This window comes from Heliangelus exortis, chromosome 31 (assembly GCF_036169615.1).
Source record: "Heliangelus exortis chromosome 31, bHelExo1.hap1, whole genome shotgun sequence".
In the NCBI taxonomy this organism is placed as follows: Eukaryota; Metazoa; Chordata; class Aves; order Apodiformes; family Trochilidae; genus Heliangelus; species Heliangelus exortis.
In genome coordinates this window covers 77,198-95,516 of record NC_092452.1, presented here as the reverse complement: position 1 = coordinate 95,516, position 18,319 = coordinate 77,198, and the positions used below count along the sequence as shown (strand labels likewise).

At 55.4% G+C, this 18,319-nt stretch overlaps 1 protein-coding gene and 1 long non-coding RNA gene across 5 annotated transcripts; one reads left to right on the top strand and one right to left on the bottom strand.

Moving 5' to 3' along the window:
- Positions 1 to 249: 249 nt before the first annotated feature.
- Positions 250 to 1,276, bottom strand: LOC139789113 (uncharacterized). The gene is made up of 3 exons (XR_011723042.1): positions 1,154 to 1,276; positions 496 to 543; positions 250 to 405 (listed from the first exon to the last, which is right to left on the bottom strand). It is a non-coding gene; the product is annotated as an uncharacterized lncRNA (long non-coding RNA).
- A 118-nt stretch (positions 1,277 to 1,394) lies between these two features.
- On the top strand, positions 1,395 to 18,234 carry CSRNP2 (cysteine and serine rich nuclear protein 2). 4 transcript variants are annotated; one of them, XM_071729636.1, is made up of 6 exons: positions 1,395 to 1,526; positions 10,599 to 10,685; positions 10,876 to 11,129; positions 12,723 to 12,982; positions 14,199 to 14,495; positions 15,404 to 18,234. In XM_071729636.1, exons 3-6 carry the CDS (start codon positions 10,979 to 10,981, stop codon positions 16,280 to 16,282), a joined length of 1,587 nt encoding a protein of 528 aa, XP_071585737.1. In that variant the 5' UTR covers positions 1,395 to 1,526; positions 10,599 to 10,685; positions 10,876 to 10,978; the 3' UTR covers positions 16,283 to 18,234. The 4 variants fall into 4 exon arrangements, with proteins under 4 accessions (XP_071585737.1, XP_071585736.1, XP_071585739.1 ...); XM_071729635.1 differs by having other exon boundaries at positions 10,599 to 11,129; XM_071729638.1 differs by lacking the exon at positions 10,599 to 10,685 and having other exon boundaries at positions 1,398 to 1,526.
- Positions 18,235 to 18,319: the final 85 nt, after the last annotated feature.

Below are 18,319 nucleotides of genomic sequence, written 5' to 3'. Positions count from 1 at the left end.
TGTGAGCACCCCTCAAGCTGGTGCAGGTCCTGCCCTCAGCCACCAAAGCCTTAGATATTGGTTTGGGGAAAAGATGCCAAGAAATTTTTTAAAAAATTGAATAATTTTGCTTGCTGCTCCCTCTGTGAGCTACACAGCTGGGACTTGTTTGGCCACTTGGTGGTACCTCCAGGACATGTGTTCCAGTCCTTTTTTTTTTTTTTCTGTTAGGATGCCAGGAGTGTGATGGACCTGGCTAGAGACACAAGCTTGCCAAATTTTTTTATTGGTTGCTGGGGGCAGTTGGTTTTAATCCATCAGATGAGGAAAATCCTGATTTGTTCTGTGTGGGGGCTCAGGGAAGAGAAGAACCCCCAGGTGGAGGGGTAGCAACAGCCCAGTCCTTCCTCCAGCCCTGGTTGCTGGCTGGAAACAAGAGCAGAGAATGGGGTCAGAACTGAGGGGGAGTGAAGAGGATTTTTATCTTAATATTTGACCTGCTTATTAATTAATTACCCAGCCAGTCCATAATCCTGGGGGGAGGCAGTTGTCTCCTTGCTGAGCCTTGGGAGGAGAGGGTCAGAGGGGCTGCTGAGCTGGGGGGGGGAGTCTTGAGGGGGGGAGAAGCCAAAGGGAGGGGAGAAGTCAAAGGGGGGGGAGAAGCCAAAAGGGAGGGGGAGAAGCCAAAGGGGGGAGGGGAACCAAAGGGGGGGTGAAGCCAAGGGGGGGCCACCCCCGTGAAGCTGCTCCGTTTCCCAGCTCAGCCTTGCCGGTAGCAGCGGGGAGGATGGAGCCAGGAGTTTGTCCCCTTAGAGGGGAGCTGGCAGAGCCCCGCGAAGCCCCCGAAGCGGGGGCTGAGGACAGGCCGAGACCTCTCCCCCGTGCCCACAACCTGGTGCCCCCCCCCCCCCCCCGTGCTGAGCTGCCCTGAGGCCTCCCGCTGTCTGAGCTCCAGCTGGTCCCATAATGCTCAAATAAGGCGGTTCTGGCCTCTTCCTGGGGCTTCCAGCCTCGTTAATCTCTTGTCTAGACTCCACCACCTCAGTTTGCGCCCCCCCACCCTCCCAACGCCTCCAGTGCAAGCTACGGGAGGCTGCGGCCTGTAGGGCCCCGGCGCCTCCGGCTGCGGCCTGAGGGCTCCCCGGCGGATCAGGGGTGCTCAGTGGCTTCTCACCCCCTTCAGACCTCTCCCCAAGAGGGAACGAAGCTCTCGCCGAGGTCCTGACCGGTGTGGCGGAGCGAACCGGGCCGCACCGGGCCCGTCCCGTCACCTCCCCTTCAAACCTCCGCTCTCCTTTACTTCCGCACTACATTTCCCAGCGTGCCCCGCGGGCTCCCGCTGCCAAACTCGCTTTCCCAGCGTGCTGCGCGGCAGCACGGGGAGGGAGGGGGGCGGTGCCTGTCACGTGACCCGGGTTATATAAGGGGCGGTGCAGTGCCGGCGGCTCCATTGTTGTCGGGTGTTGGCGCGGGGCGGGTCCGCAGCCCCTGCACGCGCCCGCCGCCCCCCGGGAGCCGCCCGGGCCCGCCCCGCCCGCTGGGACCCGGTGAGTGTGAGGGGAGAGAGGGGAGGGGGTCCTCACCTCGGTTCCTCGGTGCCCCGGTCCGGTGGGCTGAGAGAGCCGAGGGAGGGGGGGGGGTCGGTGAGGCGGGGATCTCCTGTGGCAGCTTGAGGGGATGGGGAGCCTATAGGGGACTCTTAGAGCTGAGGGGAGGATTAGGTTTGGGGGTTCTGTGAGGGATGGGGAGGCCTTTTCTGGCATATAGGGGTGCGGGGCCTATAGGAGGTGGGAGGGGGTTACAGGCTGGGGGAGATGTGGGGGGTGGGGGGGTGTTTGCTGGGTGCGGGGGCTTGCAGGGGATGCGGGAGCCTGAGAGGGCTGTGAAGGCCTTTGCGGCCTGGGAGCCTCTGGGGGATTCAGGGGCCTATAGGGATGGGGGAGCCGTGAAGTTGGGGGACCCTATGGGGGGTTCTTTAGAGGGGGGTGTAAGGGATGGGAGGGTTTTTTCTTAGCCAAGAGGCCTCTAGGGGATGTAGAGATCTGTAAGGGATGTGAAGCCCTTTTCCAGCTGGGGTCCTGTAGGGTATATGGGGTGCCTATAGGGGATGTGGAGCTTTTATAGGTGGTGGAGGTATAGAGGATGTGGAGGGCCCTTATAGCTGGGGAGTCTATAGGGGATGCAGAGACCTGAAAGGGTGAAGCCATTTCCAGCTGGGGTCCTATAGGCTATATGGGGTGCCTATAGGGGATATGGAGCTTTTATAGGTGGTGGAGGTATAGAGGATGTGGAGGGCCCTTATAGCTGGGGAGCCTTATAGGGGATGCAGAGATCTGTAAGGGATGTGAAGCCATTTTCCAGCTGGGATCCTGTAGGGTATAGGGGATGCTTATAGGGGATATGGAGCTTTTCTAGCTTCATATATAGGGGATGTGGAGGGCCCCTATATCTGGGGAGCCTATAGGGGATATATGGGCCTTTTCTGGCTGGGGTGAGCTGTAGTGGAGGTGGTGGGGGTATAGGGGGACCTTATAGAGGCCTGTAGGGGATGTATGGGGAGGATGCAGCAGGGACTCTCCCCTCTCCTCTGTGAGGGGGCTGCAAGGTTATGGGGCACCCTTATATTAGGGAGGGATGTGGGGGTGTGGGGGTGCTTGCAGCTGGGGTTGTCCCCTGTCCTGTGCCTGTGGGGACACTCAGAGGGGTCTCATGGAGGATGTGGGGTGCCCTTAGAGCTGCCTCATCCTTTAGGGGGCTATAGGGGATGGGGCAGGGGGGACCTTTTAGGTGCTTATGGGCATTTGGAGGCAGAGGCAAAGGGGGTTCTTGAGAAGCCACAAAGCAGTGGGGTCCTGTGGGGTGCTGGGAAAGAGCTGCTGGTGGTGGGACCTGCTGGTCTGGGAAGGGGGAACCATCATGGGGGTCCTGTCCCCATGGGCTGGTGTCCCCAGGGGCCATGGGGGTCCTGTCCCCATAGAGTCCTGTCCCCAGGGGCCATGGGGGTCCTGTCCCCATAGAGTCCTGTCCCCAGGGGCCATGGGGGTCCTGTCCCCATGGGCTGGTGTCCCCAGGGGCAGGGAGGGCTCATGGCACAGGGAGGGGTCGTGTCATGGGGCTCTTGCCCCCATCACAGGCAGTGGGGGGTGAGGAAGGGCTGGGGTGACCCCTCACTCTCTGGGGGGGTGGTGGAGGGGTCTCCTCCAGCCTGTGGTGGAGAAGGTGCTTTCCTGCCCAGCCCTCACCCTGACCCCAAACACTGGAGTCCCCTGAGGTCTGGTGTTCTGTGGTGGTCAGGAGCAACTCAGATCCAGCTGCTTTCTGGAGCCTGTGGCAGCCAGAATGGGTCTGGCCCCTCTCACTCACCTGAGCAGAGAAGTCAGGAGCTCAGCAACCCCACATTTCCCCTGGGGAGGAGCTGGGCTGGTGGGACAACCACCTTCTCCTGCTCTACTCATCCCTTCAGGGTCTCGTTTGCCCTCCCACCTTTGAGCTTTCCCCTGCCCTTCCCTTCGAGGTCTCCCTTGGCTTTGCCTTTAGGGTCTCAATCCCCTTAAAGGGCTTTGGATTAAGGTGTTCCATGGAGCTGCCACGCATGGATGTGGGATGGACCCACTTTGTCTGACATGACTCTCTTGACAGGTGGAGTTTTTGACATTGGGCTTTTCTGGGCTCCTGTCTGAGCCTCCTCAGGGGCTGGGGAATCAGAGAATTATAGAATGGGCTGGGCTGGAAGGGACCTCAGAGCTCATCAAGTCCAACCCTTGCTCCACTCCCCCCGTGGTTCCCAGCCCATGGCACTGAGTGCCACATCCAGGCTCTTTTGAAATATCTCCAGGGATGGAGAATCCACCCCTTCCCTGGGCAGCCCATTCCAATGCCTGAGCACCCTCTTCAGAAAGAAATCCTTTCCTAATATCCAACCTAAACCTCCCCTGGCAGAGCTGAAGCTCTGCCAGGGGAGGTTTAGGTTGGATATTAGGAAAAAATTCTTTAGTCCGTGCCCTCTTGTCCCACTGATATCAGCCCAACCCCCCCCTGGCTCCAACCTCCTTTCAGGGAGTTGGAGAGAGTGATGAGGTCTCCCCTGAGCCTCCTCTTCTCCAGCCTCAACACCCCCAGCTCCCTCAGCCCTTCCTCACAGGAATTCTGCTGGATCCCTTCCCAGCCTCCTTGCTCTTCTCTGGACCTGCTCCAGCACCTCAATCTCCTTCCTGAGCTGAGGGGCCCAGAACTGGACACAGGACTCAAGCTGTGGCCTCCCCAGGGCTGAGCACAGGGGCAGAATCCCTTCCCTGGACCTGCTGGCCACGCTGTTCCTGAGCCAGCCCAGGATGCCCTTGGCCTTCTTGGCCACCTGGGCACACTGCTGGCTCCTGTTCCCCACACTGGTGGCCAAGGTCCATCCTACAACCTTTTCCAAGCCCCTCCTGGCACTCAGATGTCCTGAGGTGTTTGGTGGAGGGGGTGACGATGGGGAAGGGGGCTGGAGATGAGTTGTGGTGGCAGAGTGGACACAGCTGTCACCCAGCATCACCTCAGGGCCTGTTCCTGAGCCAGCCCAGGATGCCATTGGCCTTCTTGGCCACCTGGGCACACTGCTGGCTCCTCTTCAGCTTCTGGCAATCCGATGGCTCAGGGAAAGCCGGTGCCCTGTGCCCGGGGCTCTGAGGCAGCGGATTTCCCGCCATTGCATCACCCGTGACTCAGCGCGGGGGTCGCTGCTGATTCCTTGGGAAGCAGCAGGGGAAAATCTTGCTGCCCTTGGCAGGTACCCAGAGGTGATTTAGGGCTTTAGGACAAGTCAGCCCCATCGCTCCCAACTGAGGTGTTGGTTGTGTAAGCAGAGGCTCCGGCACCAGGGGAGCTCTAGCCTAGATTTCCTTGTTAGCTGCATTAGTGGCAGTGTAGAAAAGGAAGCTGAATCTTCTGCCTTTTGTCTTAAAACCCCCAAATGACCCTGGGTGATGTGCTGGTGGTGTAAGCTGGGTTGCTGGATGCTGAGTGGCTGTAGCCCAGCACATCACCCCCCGTGTGCCCACAGAGCCCCATCCAGTGGGAGAGCCCTGGCTCAGGTGTAGATGAGCTGAGCTGCTGAACCCTTCAGAGTGGCCAAAAATCCATCCTGAGCATTCCCACCAGGCTGGAAAATATTCAGTCACATTTCTGGGCTTGTCCATAGGAGTTTCTGCCCTGATTGCTGTGCTGGTCTAGGACCTGGGTTTGAGGGGTAGGTGGGTGCTGGGTGCTGAGCTGGTGGAGGTGCCTCCACATCCAACCATTTTTGGTGGCTCCTGCTTTAATTCTGCAGGGACTATTGTGTGTGAATTCCATTTTTTCCTGCTTAGAGGGAGGCTTCATGTGCCCCACCACGTCCACCCTGGCACTTCCCAGGGGGTGCCAGGCCTAAACCAAAGCCCTTCTGCCACCCTGGGGGGTGCTGGGGACTCTGTGTCCCTCCAGCTGTCCTTGAGGAGCTGAGCTGCTTTATTTGCTCTTCAGAGGAAGCACAGAGTGAGGGTTTGGCTTCTCCCTGGTGTTCTGTTTGCTCTCCCTCATGATCAGCACCTCTGTCCTTGTCCTTGGTGTGGGGCTGGCTTGGTGCTTGATGCAGAGGTGGCTGCAGGGCAATGGTGGGAGCTTCTTTTTCAGTTTTAGGGTGGCAGCTGAAGGATTTTTTGTTCTGCACAGCTCAGAGTGAGGGTTTGGCTTCTCCCTCAGGGATCAGCACCTCTTTCCCTGGCCTTGGTGTGGGGCTGGGGCTGCAGGGCAATGGTGGGAGCTTCTTTTCCACTTACAGGGGGGCAGCTGAAGGATGTTTTGTCCTCTACAGCCCCAGAGTGAGGGGGTGGCAGTGAGCAGGGGCTGCTCAGCCCCTGGGCCACCCTCCCCTCCACGTCACCGAGTGCTGCTCCGCAGCGACGCTGCCGTGTCACCCCCCCCCCCCCCCCATTATCCTGCTGCATCATTGGAAACCAGGGAAAGAGCCAAGCTTGAGGTAGAGTGGGAGAGGGGGGTGGCTGCAGGAGGGAAACCTCTTTTTGGGTGGGTTTCAGCCCAGGGGGTGAGATGTTTTCTTGGTGAAAGAGCCCCTCTCCTCTTGGGGGAAGGGGAAAGAGAAAATTGCAGCCTGGCTCCTTCCAGCTGCCTTTGCACTTCAGTGTCACCTTCTGGGAGATGCTGAGTGCTGTGACAGGAGAAAATGTGTGTCTCCTCTATTATATTTTTGGGGTTTTGTCCTGTGTGCCACAAGCAGGTCTTACAGCCACTTAATATCAACCAGGATGGGGTAGAGATGCTTCTCCGAGGCCTGACAGGCTCCTGCTCAGCCCAGGAGGCTCCCCTTGTGCACACACACATGTATATATCCACCTATATATCTCTATATGTACACATATAGATGTATTTATTCCTGCTCCCATGTAATTCCCACTTTCTCCTCATCCAGCTGCTAAAATAATTCATCTCAGCTCCCTTGGAACCTTGGGAGGATTTGTCAGGATCCATTTTTGATTCTTGCTTTTGCAGGAAACGTATTTAAACTGGACTCCCCCCCCCCCCCAAAAAAAAAAAAAAAAAAATTGGTGCTTGAGGGGTGGAGTTCACCAGTTTGTAGATGGGAGCAAATACAAGGAGGAAATCTTGAGTCTCCTTTGAGTTACTCAGTCCTGGAGCCCTTGATCCTTGTGAAATATCACAAAATCCATAGGATGCCTGGAGGATCACAAGATCTGCAAGATGCCCAGAGGCTCCCTACTTGCTGATGACTCTGAAATGTCTGGAATAAAACCACTCATCCCTCTGGAATTGCTTTTTTGGTCCCCACCTGGACGAGCAGTGATGGAAGAGCAAATCCCACATGGACTGGGGCTCACTGGGAGGGATGCTGGAACCGTGGGAGGTGAAACAAAACTCATCAGTGGGACCTGGACCTTTGGCATCAGCTGAGTTTCAAGGACCATGGAGCATCCTCCCACCCTTCTTCCTCTTCCAAAAGCTGGAAACTGGCAAGCAAGAACTAGGGGGGGGGGGTTTTGCAGCACAAAAAATTAATTACTCTGCTGATGTGCTTTGAGACAGCAGGATTTCCCACTCAGATCTTGGATCCCCGTGGCTGAACTTGGCTCTGTCTCAGGAGGCTCTTTGCATCTGTGATCATCCAAGTCCCATCTCTCTCCCAAACCTCTCTCAGCTCCCAAAGGCAATTTCAGCAACTGCTGACATGGAAGAAATGAATATTTTTAGTTGTGCTCCATTCAGTGAGGTTTAACAGGGGAAAGGAAAGGGGAATTGGGGTCACTTGGCCCCTGTCTCACACTATTGGAGTTTTTTCTTTCCCTGTCCCACATCTCCTCCTTGGGGCTTAATCTCCATTGAGAAACTCAATGAAACAAATAATTTATTTTAATTCCCCACACACACTCTTTGACTCTTGCCACCATCAGTAATAGATTTTTTTATATTATTATTTTTTTTCCTTGCTGTGTGTTTAATTCAGAAGGTCAGGAGGGAGGAAGAGACCCATTCCCTGTGGGATTAAGTCAGGATGAGCATCCCTGCTGTGTCTGGAGGATGCTGGCTCTTTGCCCTCTTTCTCTCTAAACCTTTCCTTAGTCCAGACCTCAACCCTGGTGCTAAAAAGTTCCCCCTGATGCAGACTAAAATCCAGGATGGGGGTCTAGGAGCTTCTCTGAGCATGCAGCCCCCTGCTTTGTGCTGGGGCTTTTGAGCTGCTGGGTTATTTCTGCCCCCTGGGGACTGAATGTATAGGAGGGGTTATTAAAAAAAATATATATAATCAGAGCTAATTAATTAATTCAGTCAACCTTTGCAGCAAGGCTGCAGAGGTAGGGGAGCTCCTACTGTGAAGAAATAGGATGAAAAAGTAATTTTCCAGCTCCCTGGTACCCCCCAAGCTCTGTCCTGGGGGCAGCACCCATGGGGTGCTCACCTTGTTGGTTTTGGCTTCTTTTCTCTCAGCTCTTCCCTGCTTTGTGCTGGGGGTTTTGAGCTGCTGGGTTATTTCTTCCCCCTGGGGACTGAATGTATGGGAGGAGTTATTAAAAAAAAAAAAAAAAAAATATATATATATATATATATATAATCAGAGCTAATTAATTAATTCACTCAACCTTTGCATCTCCTGGGGGCAGCTGCTCTGCTGCCACATGGAGGAGGCTGCACAGGTAGGGGAGCTTCTACTGTGAAGAAATAGGATGAAAAGTTCATTTTCCAGCCTCCTGGCACCCCCCCAGCATCTCCCCAAGCTCTGTCCTTGGGGCAGCACCCATGGGGTGCTCACCTTGCTGGTTTTGGCTTCTTTTCCCTCAGCTCTGGGGCAGTTTTGAACCTCCCCAGAAGAACTGATTCTCCATAAGGAACACAATTTGTATGAACCATCTCCAGACAGCTCTCTCCAGGGAAGGATTTGGTCTCTGTCCCTGTCTGGAGTGTGATGTCCCCTTGGTTGTCATCCCTGATGTTCCTCCCCATAAGGAGGGGGGGATTAGATGGATATTTGGAAGCTTTTCTTTGGGAGGAATGGGCAAGACCCCAGACACTCCTTAATTATGTCCTCCCTAAAACAACACCAATAAAGTTGGCTCAGGCCTGGGACGCACAGGGACGTAGCCAGGGCCCTACCTGGTTGTGGAAATGGGGATTTTTTTTATTTTTTTTTTTTTAGGTGAGGGAGGGGGCAAAACAAAACGAGGAGGCTCAGGGAGGGACGTGGTGGCAGGGATGCTGGAGGGGGTGTTTGCCATGGACGGAGGATGGGGTTGGTGCCATTAACTCTGTTCCTCAGTTTACCCCCCTCACCCACAGGAGGCAGCACTAAATACCCCAAAAAAGCCGTTTTTAAACCCAGAGCTCTGGCTCTGCTACAGCTTCGGCATCATCGGTTCCTTTATGGGGGGAGGGTCCCCTCCCAGCGCTTCCTTTTTTTTGGGGGGAGGGGGGGTTCGGAGCCCATCCCGGGGGCTGCCCCGTCCCTTTGCCCTCGAACGGCAGCCCCGGAGCCCCCCAGATCCCCCCGGGGTTCGGCAGCGGTGCCGCTGCCTGGTTCTGCTTTTCGGAGCCGCTGGTTCCGTTGCCATGAGAACGGCTGCGGGAGCAGAGGGAACACAAAGCAGGGAGAAAGGGTGAGGCTGGGGATGAGTGCTGGGATCCCCCGGGATGGGGAAATGGGGGGGTGATGGGTGCTGGGAGATTCCAGCCCCGACCTGGGGTCTCCTGGGCTGGGGGCAGAGCAGAAGCTGCCAGGGTTGTGGTGACCCCAAAGCCTTGAGTGCTTCCCAGTGGGGGTTGGTTCCCAAAAACTCCTCACCCAAGCTGGAGCTGAGTGATTCCCTGTGGACAAACAGCTTTTTTTTGGAGCATGGGGGCAGGAAAATGCCAGAGGGGGGAGGAGGGGTGATGGGTACTGGGAAATTCATCCCAGACCTGGGGTCTCCTGGCAGAAGCTGCCAGGGTTGGGGTGACCCCAAAGCCTTGAGTGCTTCCCAGTGGGGGTTGGTTCCCAAAAACTCCTCACCCAAGCTGGAGCTGAGTGATTCCCTGTGGACAAACAGCTTTTTTTTGGAGTATGGGGGCAGTAAAATGCCAGAGGGGAAAGGGGAGGTGATGGGTACTGGGAGATTCCAGCCCTGACCTGGGGTCTCCTGGGCTGGGGGCAGAGCAGAAGCTGCCAGGTGGTGACCCCAGAGTCTTGAATGCTTCCCAGTGGGGGTTGGTTCCCAAAAATTCCTCACCCAAGCTGGAGCTGAGTGATTCCCTGTGGACAAGCAGCCTTTTTTCTGGAGCATGGGGGCAGGAAAATGCCAGAGGTTCTCAGGAGGCATTTGGACCTTTCTGACATCTTGGATGGAGCTGCTGCTGGGTGTCAAGGAGGGCCGGGGGGCTCCAGGCACATCTTCAAGCTTTTAGGAATTTTAGGGAGGGAGTTGGAATACCAGCAAAGTGCTGTGCTGTGCCAGGGCAGTGCCAGCTCCTTTCCTTATAAAACCAGTGCCTCCTTTTGGTTTCAGTTAATTGGAATATCAATCCATTTGGAACAGATTTGGGATGAAGGGAACTGCAGCTCTCACCCTGCCCAAACTCCTCCATGCCTGCCCAAAACTGAATCATTAAATAAAATTAAATAACTGTCTGCAGCTCCTGCCTGCAGACCAGAGGTGGGGAGGATGGGCTCACCCCAGAGAACTTTGAGGATCAGAGGCTTTTTCCAGGGTGGGAAGTGCAGGGATGGAGAAAATGAAATCATGGAATGGTTTGGGCTGGAATTGGACCTTAAAGCTCACCCAGAGCCACCCTCCTGCCATGGGCAGGGTCACCTCCCACCAGCCCAGGTTGCTCCAAGCCCCATCCAACCCCATCCCTGGCAGTGTTGAAGGAACCAATTTCAAGAGGAAAGCAGAGGCAAGTGGTTTACTTTTATTTGCAGCATTTGATCTATTTTGGTTTGAACAGAAACCAAATCTTTGGAAGGAGCTTTCGTTCTCGCTGCCTGGGTGCAGTTTCTTGATAAAACCCAAAAAGAAACTGAGGTGACAGCAATTTCTGATGAGAGACAGGATAAAACTGTCATAGGGACAGTGTTAAATTTTGTGCTTTGTGTACAGGGAAGCATAAATATTGCAGTGTGTGCATGGAAGGGATGGAGGAAGAGCAGTTTAATTACGAAGACAGAAAAAACCCGAGGTAGGGAGGTAGGTAAACAATTTACCTGTGTTTTTCTCTTGAAATTGGTTCCTTCAACACTTCCAGGGATGGGGCTTCAGCTTCTCTGGGCACCCTGAGCCAGACTCTCACCAAGAAGCAGCTCAGGGAAGCCTTTCCTGGTTCTCCTGGGGGCTGGTGCTTTATCCAAAGCAACATTCCAGCTTTTTGTGTTCCCAGGGATGCGGTGAGCCTGCCGGCAGCTCTGGGGGCCGGAGCTGGCGACCTGGTGGCCAAAACCAGCCCCCCCAGCACCCCCTGGCTGGCTCTCCATGCAAAGCAAATGGACGGGATCACCAGAGGGAGCCTCAAGAGGAAGTTTGAGGATGCAGACGTGGGCTCAGCCGGCTCCAACTCCGACGACGAAATCTCCAACAGCGACAGCGCCGACAGCTGCGACAGCGTCAACCCCTCCAGCTCCTCTGGCTTCATCCGTGAGTGTTTCCATCCTCATCCTCAGCACCCAGGGGCCTCTGCCTTGAGCAGCTTGGTGTGAGGCTGGCTCTGCCTTCTCCCTGCCCGTGTGACTGGCTCCACTCCTTGTTCTTGTTCTTGTTCTTCTTCTTGTTCATGTTCATCTTCTTTTTCTTCTTCTTTTCCTTCTTCTTTCCTTCTTCTTTTCTTCTTCTTTTCTTCTTCTTTTTCTTCTTCTTTTTCTTCTTTTTCTTCTTCTCCTTCTTTTTCTTCTTTTTCTTCTTTTTTTTGTTCCTCTTCTTCTTTTTCTTCTTCTACTTATTTTTCTTCTTTTTCTTCTTCTTCTTCTTCTTTTTATTCCTCTTTTTATTCTTTTTCTCCTTCTTTTTCTTCTTTTTATTCCTTTTCTTCTTTTCTTCTTTTTCTTCTTCTTTTTCTTCTTCTTTTTCTTCTTCTTTTTCTTCTTCTTCTTTTTCTTCTTTTTCTTCTTTTTGTTCTTGTTCTTGTTCTTCTTCTTGTTTTTGTTCTTATTCTTATTCTTATTCTTATTCTTATTCTTATTCTTATTCTTATTCTTATTGTTTGTCCTGTATAACCCATTTAGGGTGGTGAGCAGAGACCTCCTTGATGGTCCCAGGAACACAGGTCATCCCCAGCTCTGGGGAATTTCACCTGAACCAGAGAATCACAGAATCAGAAAATGGGCTGGGTTGGAAGGGACCTCAGAGCTCCTCAAGTCCAACCCTTGCTCCACTCCCCCCGTGGTTCCCAGCCCATGGCACTGAGTGCCACATCCAGGCTCTTTGGAAATATCTCCAGGGATGGAGAATCCACCCCTTCCCTGGGCAGCCCATTCCAATGGCTGATCACCCTCTCTGCAAAGAATTCTTTCCTAATATCCAACCTAAACCTCCCCTGGCACAACTTGAGACCTCTTGTGCCCTCTTGTCTTGCTGAGGGTTGCCTGGGAAAAGAGCCCAACCCCCCCCTGGCTCCAACCTCCTTTCAGGGAGTTGTAGAGAGTGATGAGGTCTCCCCTGAGCCTCCTCTTCTCCAGCCTCAACACCCCCAGCTCCCTCAGCCCTTCCTCACAGGACTTGTGCTGGATCCCTTCCCAGCCTCCTTGCTCTTCTCTGGACCTGCTCCAGCACCTCAATCTCCTTCCTGAATTTCAGGGCCCAGAACTGGACACAGGACTCAAGCTGTGGCCTCCCCAGGGCTGAGCACAGGGGCAGAATCCCTTCCCTGGACCTGCTGGCCACGCTGTTCCTGAGCCAGCCCAGGATGCCCTTGGCCTTCTTGGCCACCTGGGCACACTGCTGGCTCCTGTTCCCCACACTGGTGGCCAAGGTCCATCCTACAACCTTTTCCAAGCCCCTCCTGGCACTCAGATGTCCTGAGGTGTTTGGTGGAGGGGGTGACAATGGGGAAGGGGACTGGAGATGAGTTGTGGTGGCAGAGTGGACACAGCTGTCACCCAGCATCACCTCAGGGCCCCTCAGCATGAGTTCAACCATCTCTGGGAGTAGCAAAATCCCTTTCTAGTGGGATGGGATCTCTTTGTGGGCCTTTTTGTGCTTAACAGCCCCCTTTCTGCCTTTCCCCTCCCACAGCCACCTCCATCCTCAAACGGCAGAAGCAGCTTGGGAGGAAAAATGTTCGTTTTGACCAGGTCACTGTCTACTACTTTGCCAGACGTCAGGGTTTCACCAGTGTCCCCAGCCAGGGTGGCAGCTCCCTGGGCATGGCCCAGCGCCACAACTCGGTCCGGCGCTACACGCTCTGTGAGTTTGCCCAGGAGCAGGAGGTGAACCACAGGGAGATCCTCCGGGAGCACCTCAAGGAAGAGAAGCTCCACGCCAAGAAAATGAAGGTATTGGTGGGGAACTGAGGGATTGCTGGTGAAATTCTGGCCGTCCTGCCCCTAGGAAATACCTCCCCGAGGTGTCGGGGAGGTTGAGCGGCAGCCGGGGCAGAGGAGGGAGGCAGACTGCTATTTTCCATTGTTTGGGAGAGGGGTGGTCCCCAGTAGGTTCTTCCTTTTTATTTCTTTTTTCTTTTTTTTGTGTCATGGATGTGGTTTTTTTCTGGATGTGTGGCTGCTGGGCAGCATCGACCTCTGCTGGGTTTGGAACCATCAGGCAAACCTCAGCAGCTCTGTGCTGGTAGAAATTCCAGTCTGGGAGGAGGCAGCCAGGCTGTGTCAGGAGAAGAGTGGGATCTCAGGTGGCTCTGCCTGTTTTCCAGCTCATCCCTGGGCTGGGTCTGTGCCTCTGGGCTCTTCTTGGTGGGATGCTCCAGAGCCTGTGACCCAGCTCCCACTGCCTTGGGCAAAGGAGCACAAATCCAGCTGGATGCCTCTGTGTTTTCTTTAATTTTTCATTTTCTTTTAAAACAGCAGCTCCTCAGGAGGCTGTGGGCCTCTCTATCCCCTGCTCCTGCCCCTGCCAGCTTTTGGAGGGCTGGGGACCCCCATTTATCCTCAGTGCCAAGATTCTGGGGGTACTTGAGTGCATGGGGAGGGAGTTGGAAGGGCTGGAGGACAGAGGTGAAGGCAAATCAGGGGATCTGGCTCTGCCCCCTCCTTTGCTTTCAAACCTTATTTCCCAGGGGGGGAGCTCTGAGCTCTGCTGCTGCTCTCCCAGGATCCTGATATTTTAAGCAGTAACAACCTCCTTTTTTTCTCAGTTTACAGGGCATCAGAGCAGAGGGAAGACAGGAGAAGGAATCTCTGCTCTGAATACTTCTATTATTAATTTTTCCCCTCCTCCTTTCTCCTGTAAACCACTCCCAGCCCCCCCTGCTTTCTGCCTGAGACAGAATCACCCGGGTGTGGCTTTAGGATTCACCCATTCCTGTCCCTGCTTGGGGCTGGGGGCAAAGCTTTTGGGGTCAGAAGGGAGAAGACAGAATCACCCAGGTGTGGCTTTAGGATTCACCCATTCCTGTCCCTGCTTGGATTGTCGGGTCAGAAGGGAGAAGAAGGAGAGCAGGAGGAGGAGCAGGAGGAGGAGGAGGAGGCATCCCCCACCCTTCCTTGTTGCCAGGGTCCCTCGGCGGGGCTCTGACTCTGCCCCTCTGCCCCACAGCTCACCAAGAACGGGACGGTGGAGTCGGAGGAGGCCGAGAGCCTGACCCTGGAGGACGTCTCCGACGACGACATCGACGTGGAGAACGTGGAGGTGGATGATTATTTCTTCCTCCAGCCACTGCCCACCAAACGTCGGCGGGCTCTGCTCCGAGCCTCTGGTGTTCACAGGATTGATGCTGAGGAGAAGCAGGAGCTGCGAGCCATCCGCCTCTCCCGGGAGGAGTGTGGCTGTGACTGTCGCCTCTACTGTGACCCTGAGGCCTGTGCCTGCAGCCAGGCCGGGATTAAATGTCAGGTGAGGCCAGGGAGGTGGCAAAACTGGCTCTGCCAGGGCTCCTCCTGCTGCCAGCCTGCTCTCCTTGGGGTGCTGGAGGGGCTGGGGTGCAGCTCCAGGGGGTGGAAGTGATAAATTCCCAATAGTGATAAAGAAATATCACCCTCAGTGATAAATGCCCAGGTGGCCAAGGAGGCCACTGGCATCCTGGGCTGGCTCAGGAACAGCGTGGCCAGCAGGTCCAGGGAAGGGATTCTGCCCCTGTGCTCAGCCCTGGGGAGGCCACAGCTTGAGTCCTGTGTCCAGTTCTGGGCCCCTCAGCTCAGGAAGGAGCTTGAGGTGCTGGAGCAGGTCCAGAGAAGAGCAAGGAGGCTGTGAAGGGATCCAGCACAAGTCCTGTGAGGAAGGGCTGAGGGAGCTGGGGGTGTTGAGGCTGGAGAAGAGGAGGCTCAGGGGAGACCTCATCACTCTCTACAACTCCCTGAAAGGAGGCTGGAGCCAGGGGGGGGTTGGGCTGATATCAGTGGGACAAGAGGGCACGGACTAAAGAATTTTTTCCTAATATCCAACCTAAACCTCCCCTGGCAGAGCTTCAGCTCTGCCAGGGGAGGTTTAGGTTGGATATTAGGAAAGGATTTCTTTCTGGAGAGGGTGCTCAGCCGTTGGAATGGGCTGCCCAGGGAAGGGGTGGATTCTCCATCCCTGGAGATATTTCAAAAGAGCCTGGATGTGGCACTCAGTGCCATGGGCTGGGAACCACGGGGGGAGTGGAGCAAGGGTTGGACTTGATGAGCTCTGAGGTCCCTTCCAGCCCAGCCCATTCTCTGATTCTGTGATTCCCAATGGTAGGCAGCACCAGGGTGGGTTTTAAGCTCTGGGAGAGGATGCTGTGAGGTGCTAAAGCTGCCACACCTCTGTCTCCCTGCCAGGTGGACCGTATGTCCTTCCCCTGTGGCTGCTCCCGGGATGGGTGTGGAAATATGGCCGGAAGGATCGAGTTCAATCCCATCCGCGTGCGGACTCACTACCTCCACACCATCATGAAGCTGGAGCTGGAGAACAAACGGCAGGGAGGGCGTCCCCCTGTGCCTGAGGAGGAGGAGGAGGAGGAGGAGGCTGCCACTGCCTCTCGTGGCTCTGCTGGGGACTGGCTGGGCCCTCAGCCAGCCGAGACCCAGGACTTCCAGGAATTCATGGCGGAGAACGAGACGGCCGTCATGCACCTGCAGACAGCAGAGGAGTTGGAGAGGCTGAAGGCTGAGGAAGACTCCAGCAACGGTTCCAGTGTGGAAAGCTTGGGTGTTTGCATCCTGGAAGAGCCCCTGGCCGTGGCAGAGGGGTTGTGCTCCGGCCTTGCTGCCCCAATCCTTATCCAGGCCCAGCTGTCTCCGGGCTCCTCCGTCCTCTGCTTCGCTGACAGCCCCGAGCAAGCTGGCTCAGGGGTGGGCAACCAGCCCTACTTGAACAATGGGCCAGTGCTCTACTACCTGGGTGCCAAGGGGGAGAGCAGCCCAACAGAGCCACTGCTGCCATCCTCATCCTCCTGCCAGGGTGAGAAGGACCTCAGCGTCCTCCCTGGCCCTGCGGTGACTTGCAGCCGAGCTGCCACAGCTGAGAGCAAAGGGGAAGCCTCCAAAAATCCTCCCTGTGCTCCAGAGGCTCTGCCACCCTCCAAAGGCTGCCAAGTGGCAGCTTCTCCCTGCTGCCCCCCTTCCCCATCCCCTGGGCCACCAGAGTCAGCCCCAGAGTGGGTGCCTGAGCCACCCTCTGCTGAGGAGCACTCCCTGGGGCCTGTCCTGCCCGTCTGAGGGGTTTCTTTTCCCCCTCAGCACTCATTTATTTATTGACAATAATATTTTATGGATTGGCAGTTGCCACCGGTGGTAATTTAATTGCAGGGGGGTGGGGGAGCTGGGGCTGCTTTGTACAGAGGATTTTACGTGGTGTCACTCACCTGGGGCTGGGAGCTCTTTGCTTGCCCAGCTCTCCTGGGTTAAGTCCAGCAGCTTCTTCCAGGAGCTGCCCCTGGAGCCCTGCTACCAAAGCCCTTCCCCACCAACCCAGCACACTGGGAACAGTTTTCATGGTTTGGCCAATGCTGGTGGCCTCTTGGTTGCTGTTCACACACCAGGACACGCCAGACATGGAGCCTCCTGCTTCCCATGGCAGCTCCTCCTCATCCTCCATACCCTGGGAGACTCTGCCCTCTTCAGCTTTTAGGGGAACAAGACCTTTTTTTCCATTTTTTTGTGGTTTTTTTTCCCCTTTTTAATCGACGTTCACCAGGCCCTGTCACAGCCCAGTGGCTCCAGGTGCTGCTCCCTCTGCCCTGCAGCCCTTCCCCACTGGCATGTGGGACCAGTATGGATCAGGAAGGACCTGGAGCTGGTAGGAAGGCTCTCACTGGACAACAGAGGCAAGGCTGCAGCCCCCAAACTCTTCTGGAAAAATCAGGGTGGAGATTTAATCAGCCACTTCAAAAAGCTGCAGCACACGATGAAGAACTCTGCCCATCCCTCTGCTCCATTCCAGCCTCCAGGAAAAGTCCCCTGGACAGGCAGGAAAAGCACTTTCAATCCCCAGGTAGCCCCTGGCTATCCCCACCCCGTGTGTCTTGCCAAAAAGGCCCCACTGATGGTCCCTTGGGTGGGTCTCAGGGTGGTGGGGGCTGAGGGACATTTCTGTCCCCTCCCCTTCCCTCTCCTCCGTGGTTTTCCCTCATTCCAGCCTCATTCCAGCATCTCCCCTCCATCCCCTGCCAGGCACCAGACTCTGGATGAGGAGAGAAAGAGAATCAAGGAGGGGGAGAGGGAGCAAAGAGCCCCCAAAAAACTCCCCAAGGAGAGTTCAACCCAACAACCCTAAAACTGCCCGTGCAGAACTGTCCCAGCTGGGGGCAGGGACACAGCTGGGGGTGACACCAGTGCTCTGCAGCTCCAAGCTCCTCTTCTTCTGGTGGTTGCCCCCTGGCAAAAGGTGTTTCAAGGGTTCAAAGCCCCTTTGCTGCTGCCCCACAACCTGGTAAAGTGGCTTTTCCCCCTTGTCCCCTCCCTCCCCCTCCCTGTTGCAGGGCAGAGGGGCCAAGGAATGGTTTTCCAACCAGTTTACTGGTTTTCCGCCCAGTTTACTGGTTTTCCAACCATCTTTACTGGTGCACAGCACCCCGACAGCACTGATCCCCCTGGCACTTCCCCTGCCCTCAGGAGGAACAAAATTTTAACCCTCCTTGGGCTGGTGATGTCCCCGTGGCCCATCCTGGTACCACCTCCAGCTGCCCCCATGGCTGTGGGGTTTTTTTTCAGCTCCCACCTAAAATAAAAGAATCCTGAGCTGCAGCAACAGAGCAAATTATCACACACAAATACGTCCAAATCTTTATTTTCCCTCTTTTTCTTTTTTTTTTTTTTTTTTTTTTATTTTCAAACACCCTTAGTGCTCCCTCCTCAGCTCCAGTGCTCCTTGACCACTTCAGCCAGGTCAGGACTTGTCTGGGCCAGGATGTGGCTCCTTGGGCAACTTCTTGGGGGAGCCCAGAGGCTCCAGCAGCTGCCAGAATAAAACCTGAGCTGGGGGGGGGGGTGTGAGGATGGGGCTCTCAGGAGAAGCCAAGAACTCACAGGATTGATTCTATTTTTACAAAGCTGCTGCTGCTGGTGGGGGTGGTGCAAGGAAAGCACCTTTCTGCCTTCTCTCATTATTTCTCTTTGGGTTTTATTGCACTCCCTGAGCTGAATGCTGGTTCCTGCTCCCCTTCCTGCCATCTAAGACACCCCCCCAGCCCTTCTCATCTCTCTGGTGCTACCAAACTGCTGCAGGAGCCACGACCCCACCCTGACCTGGCAGCC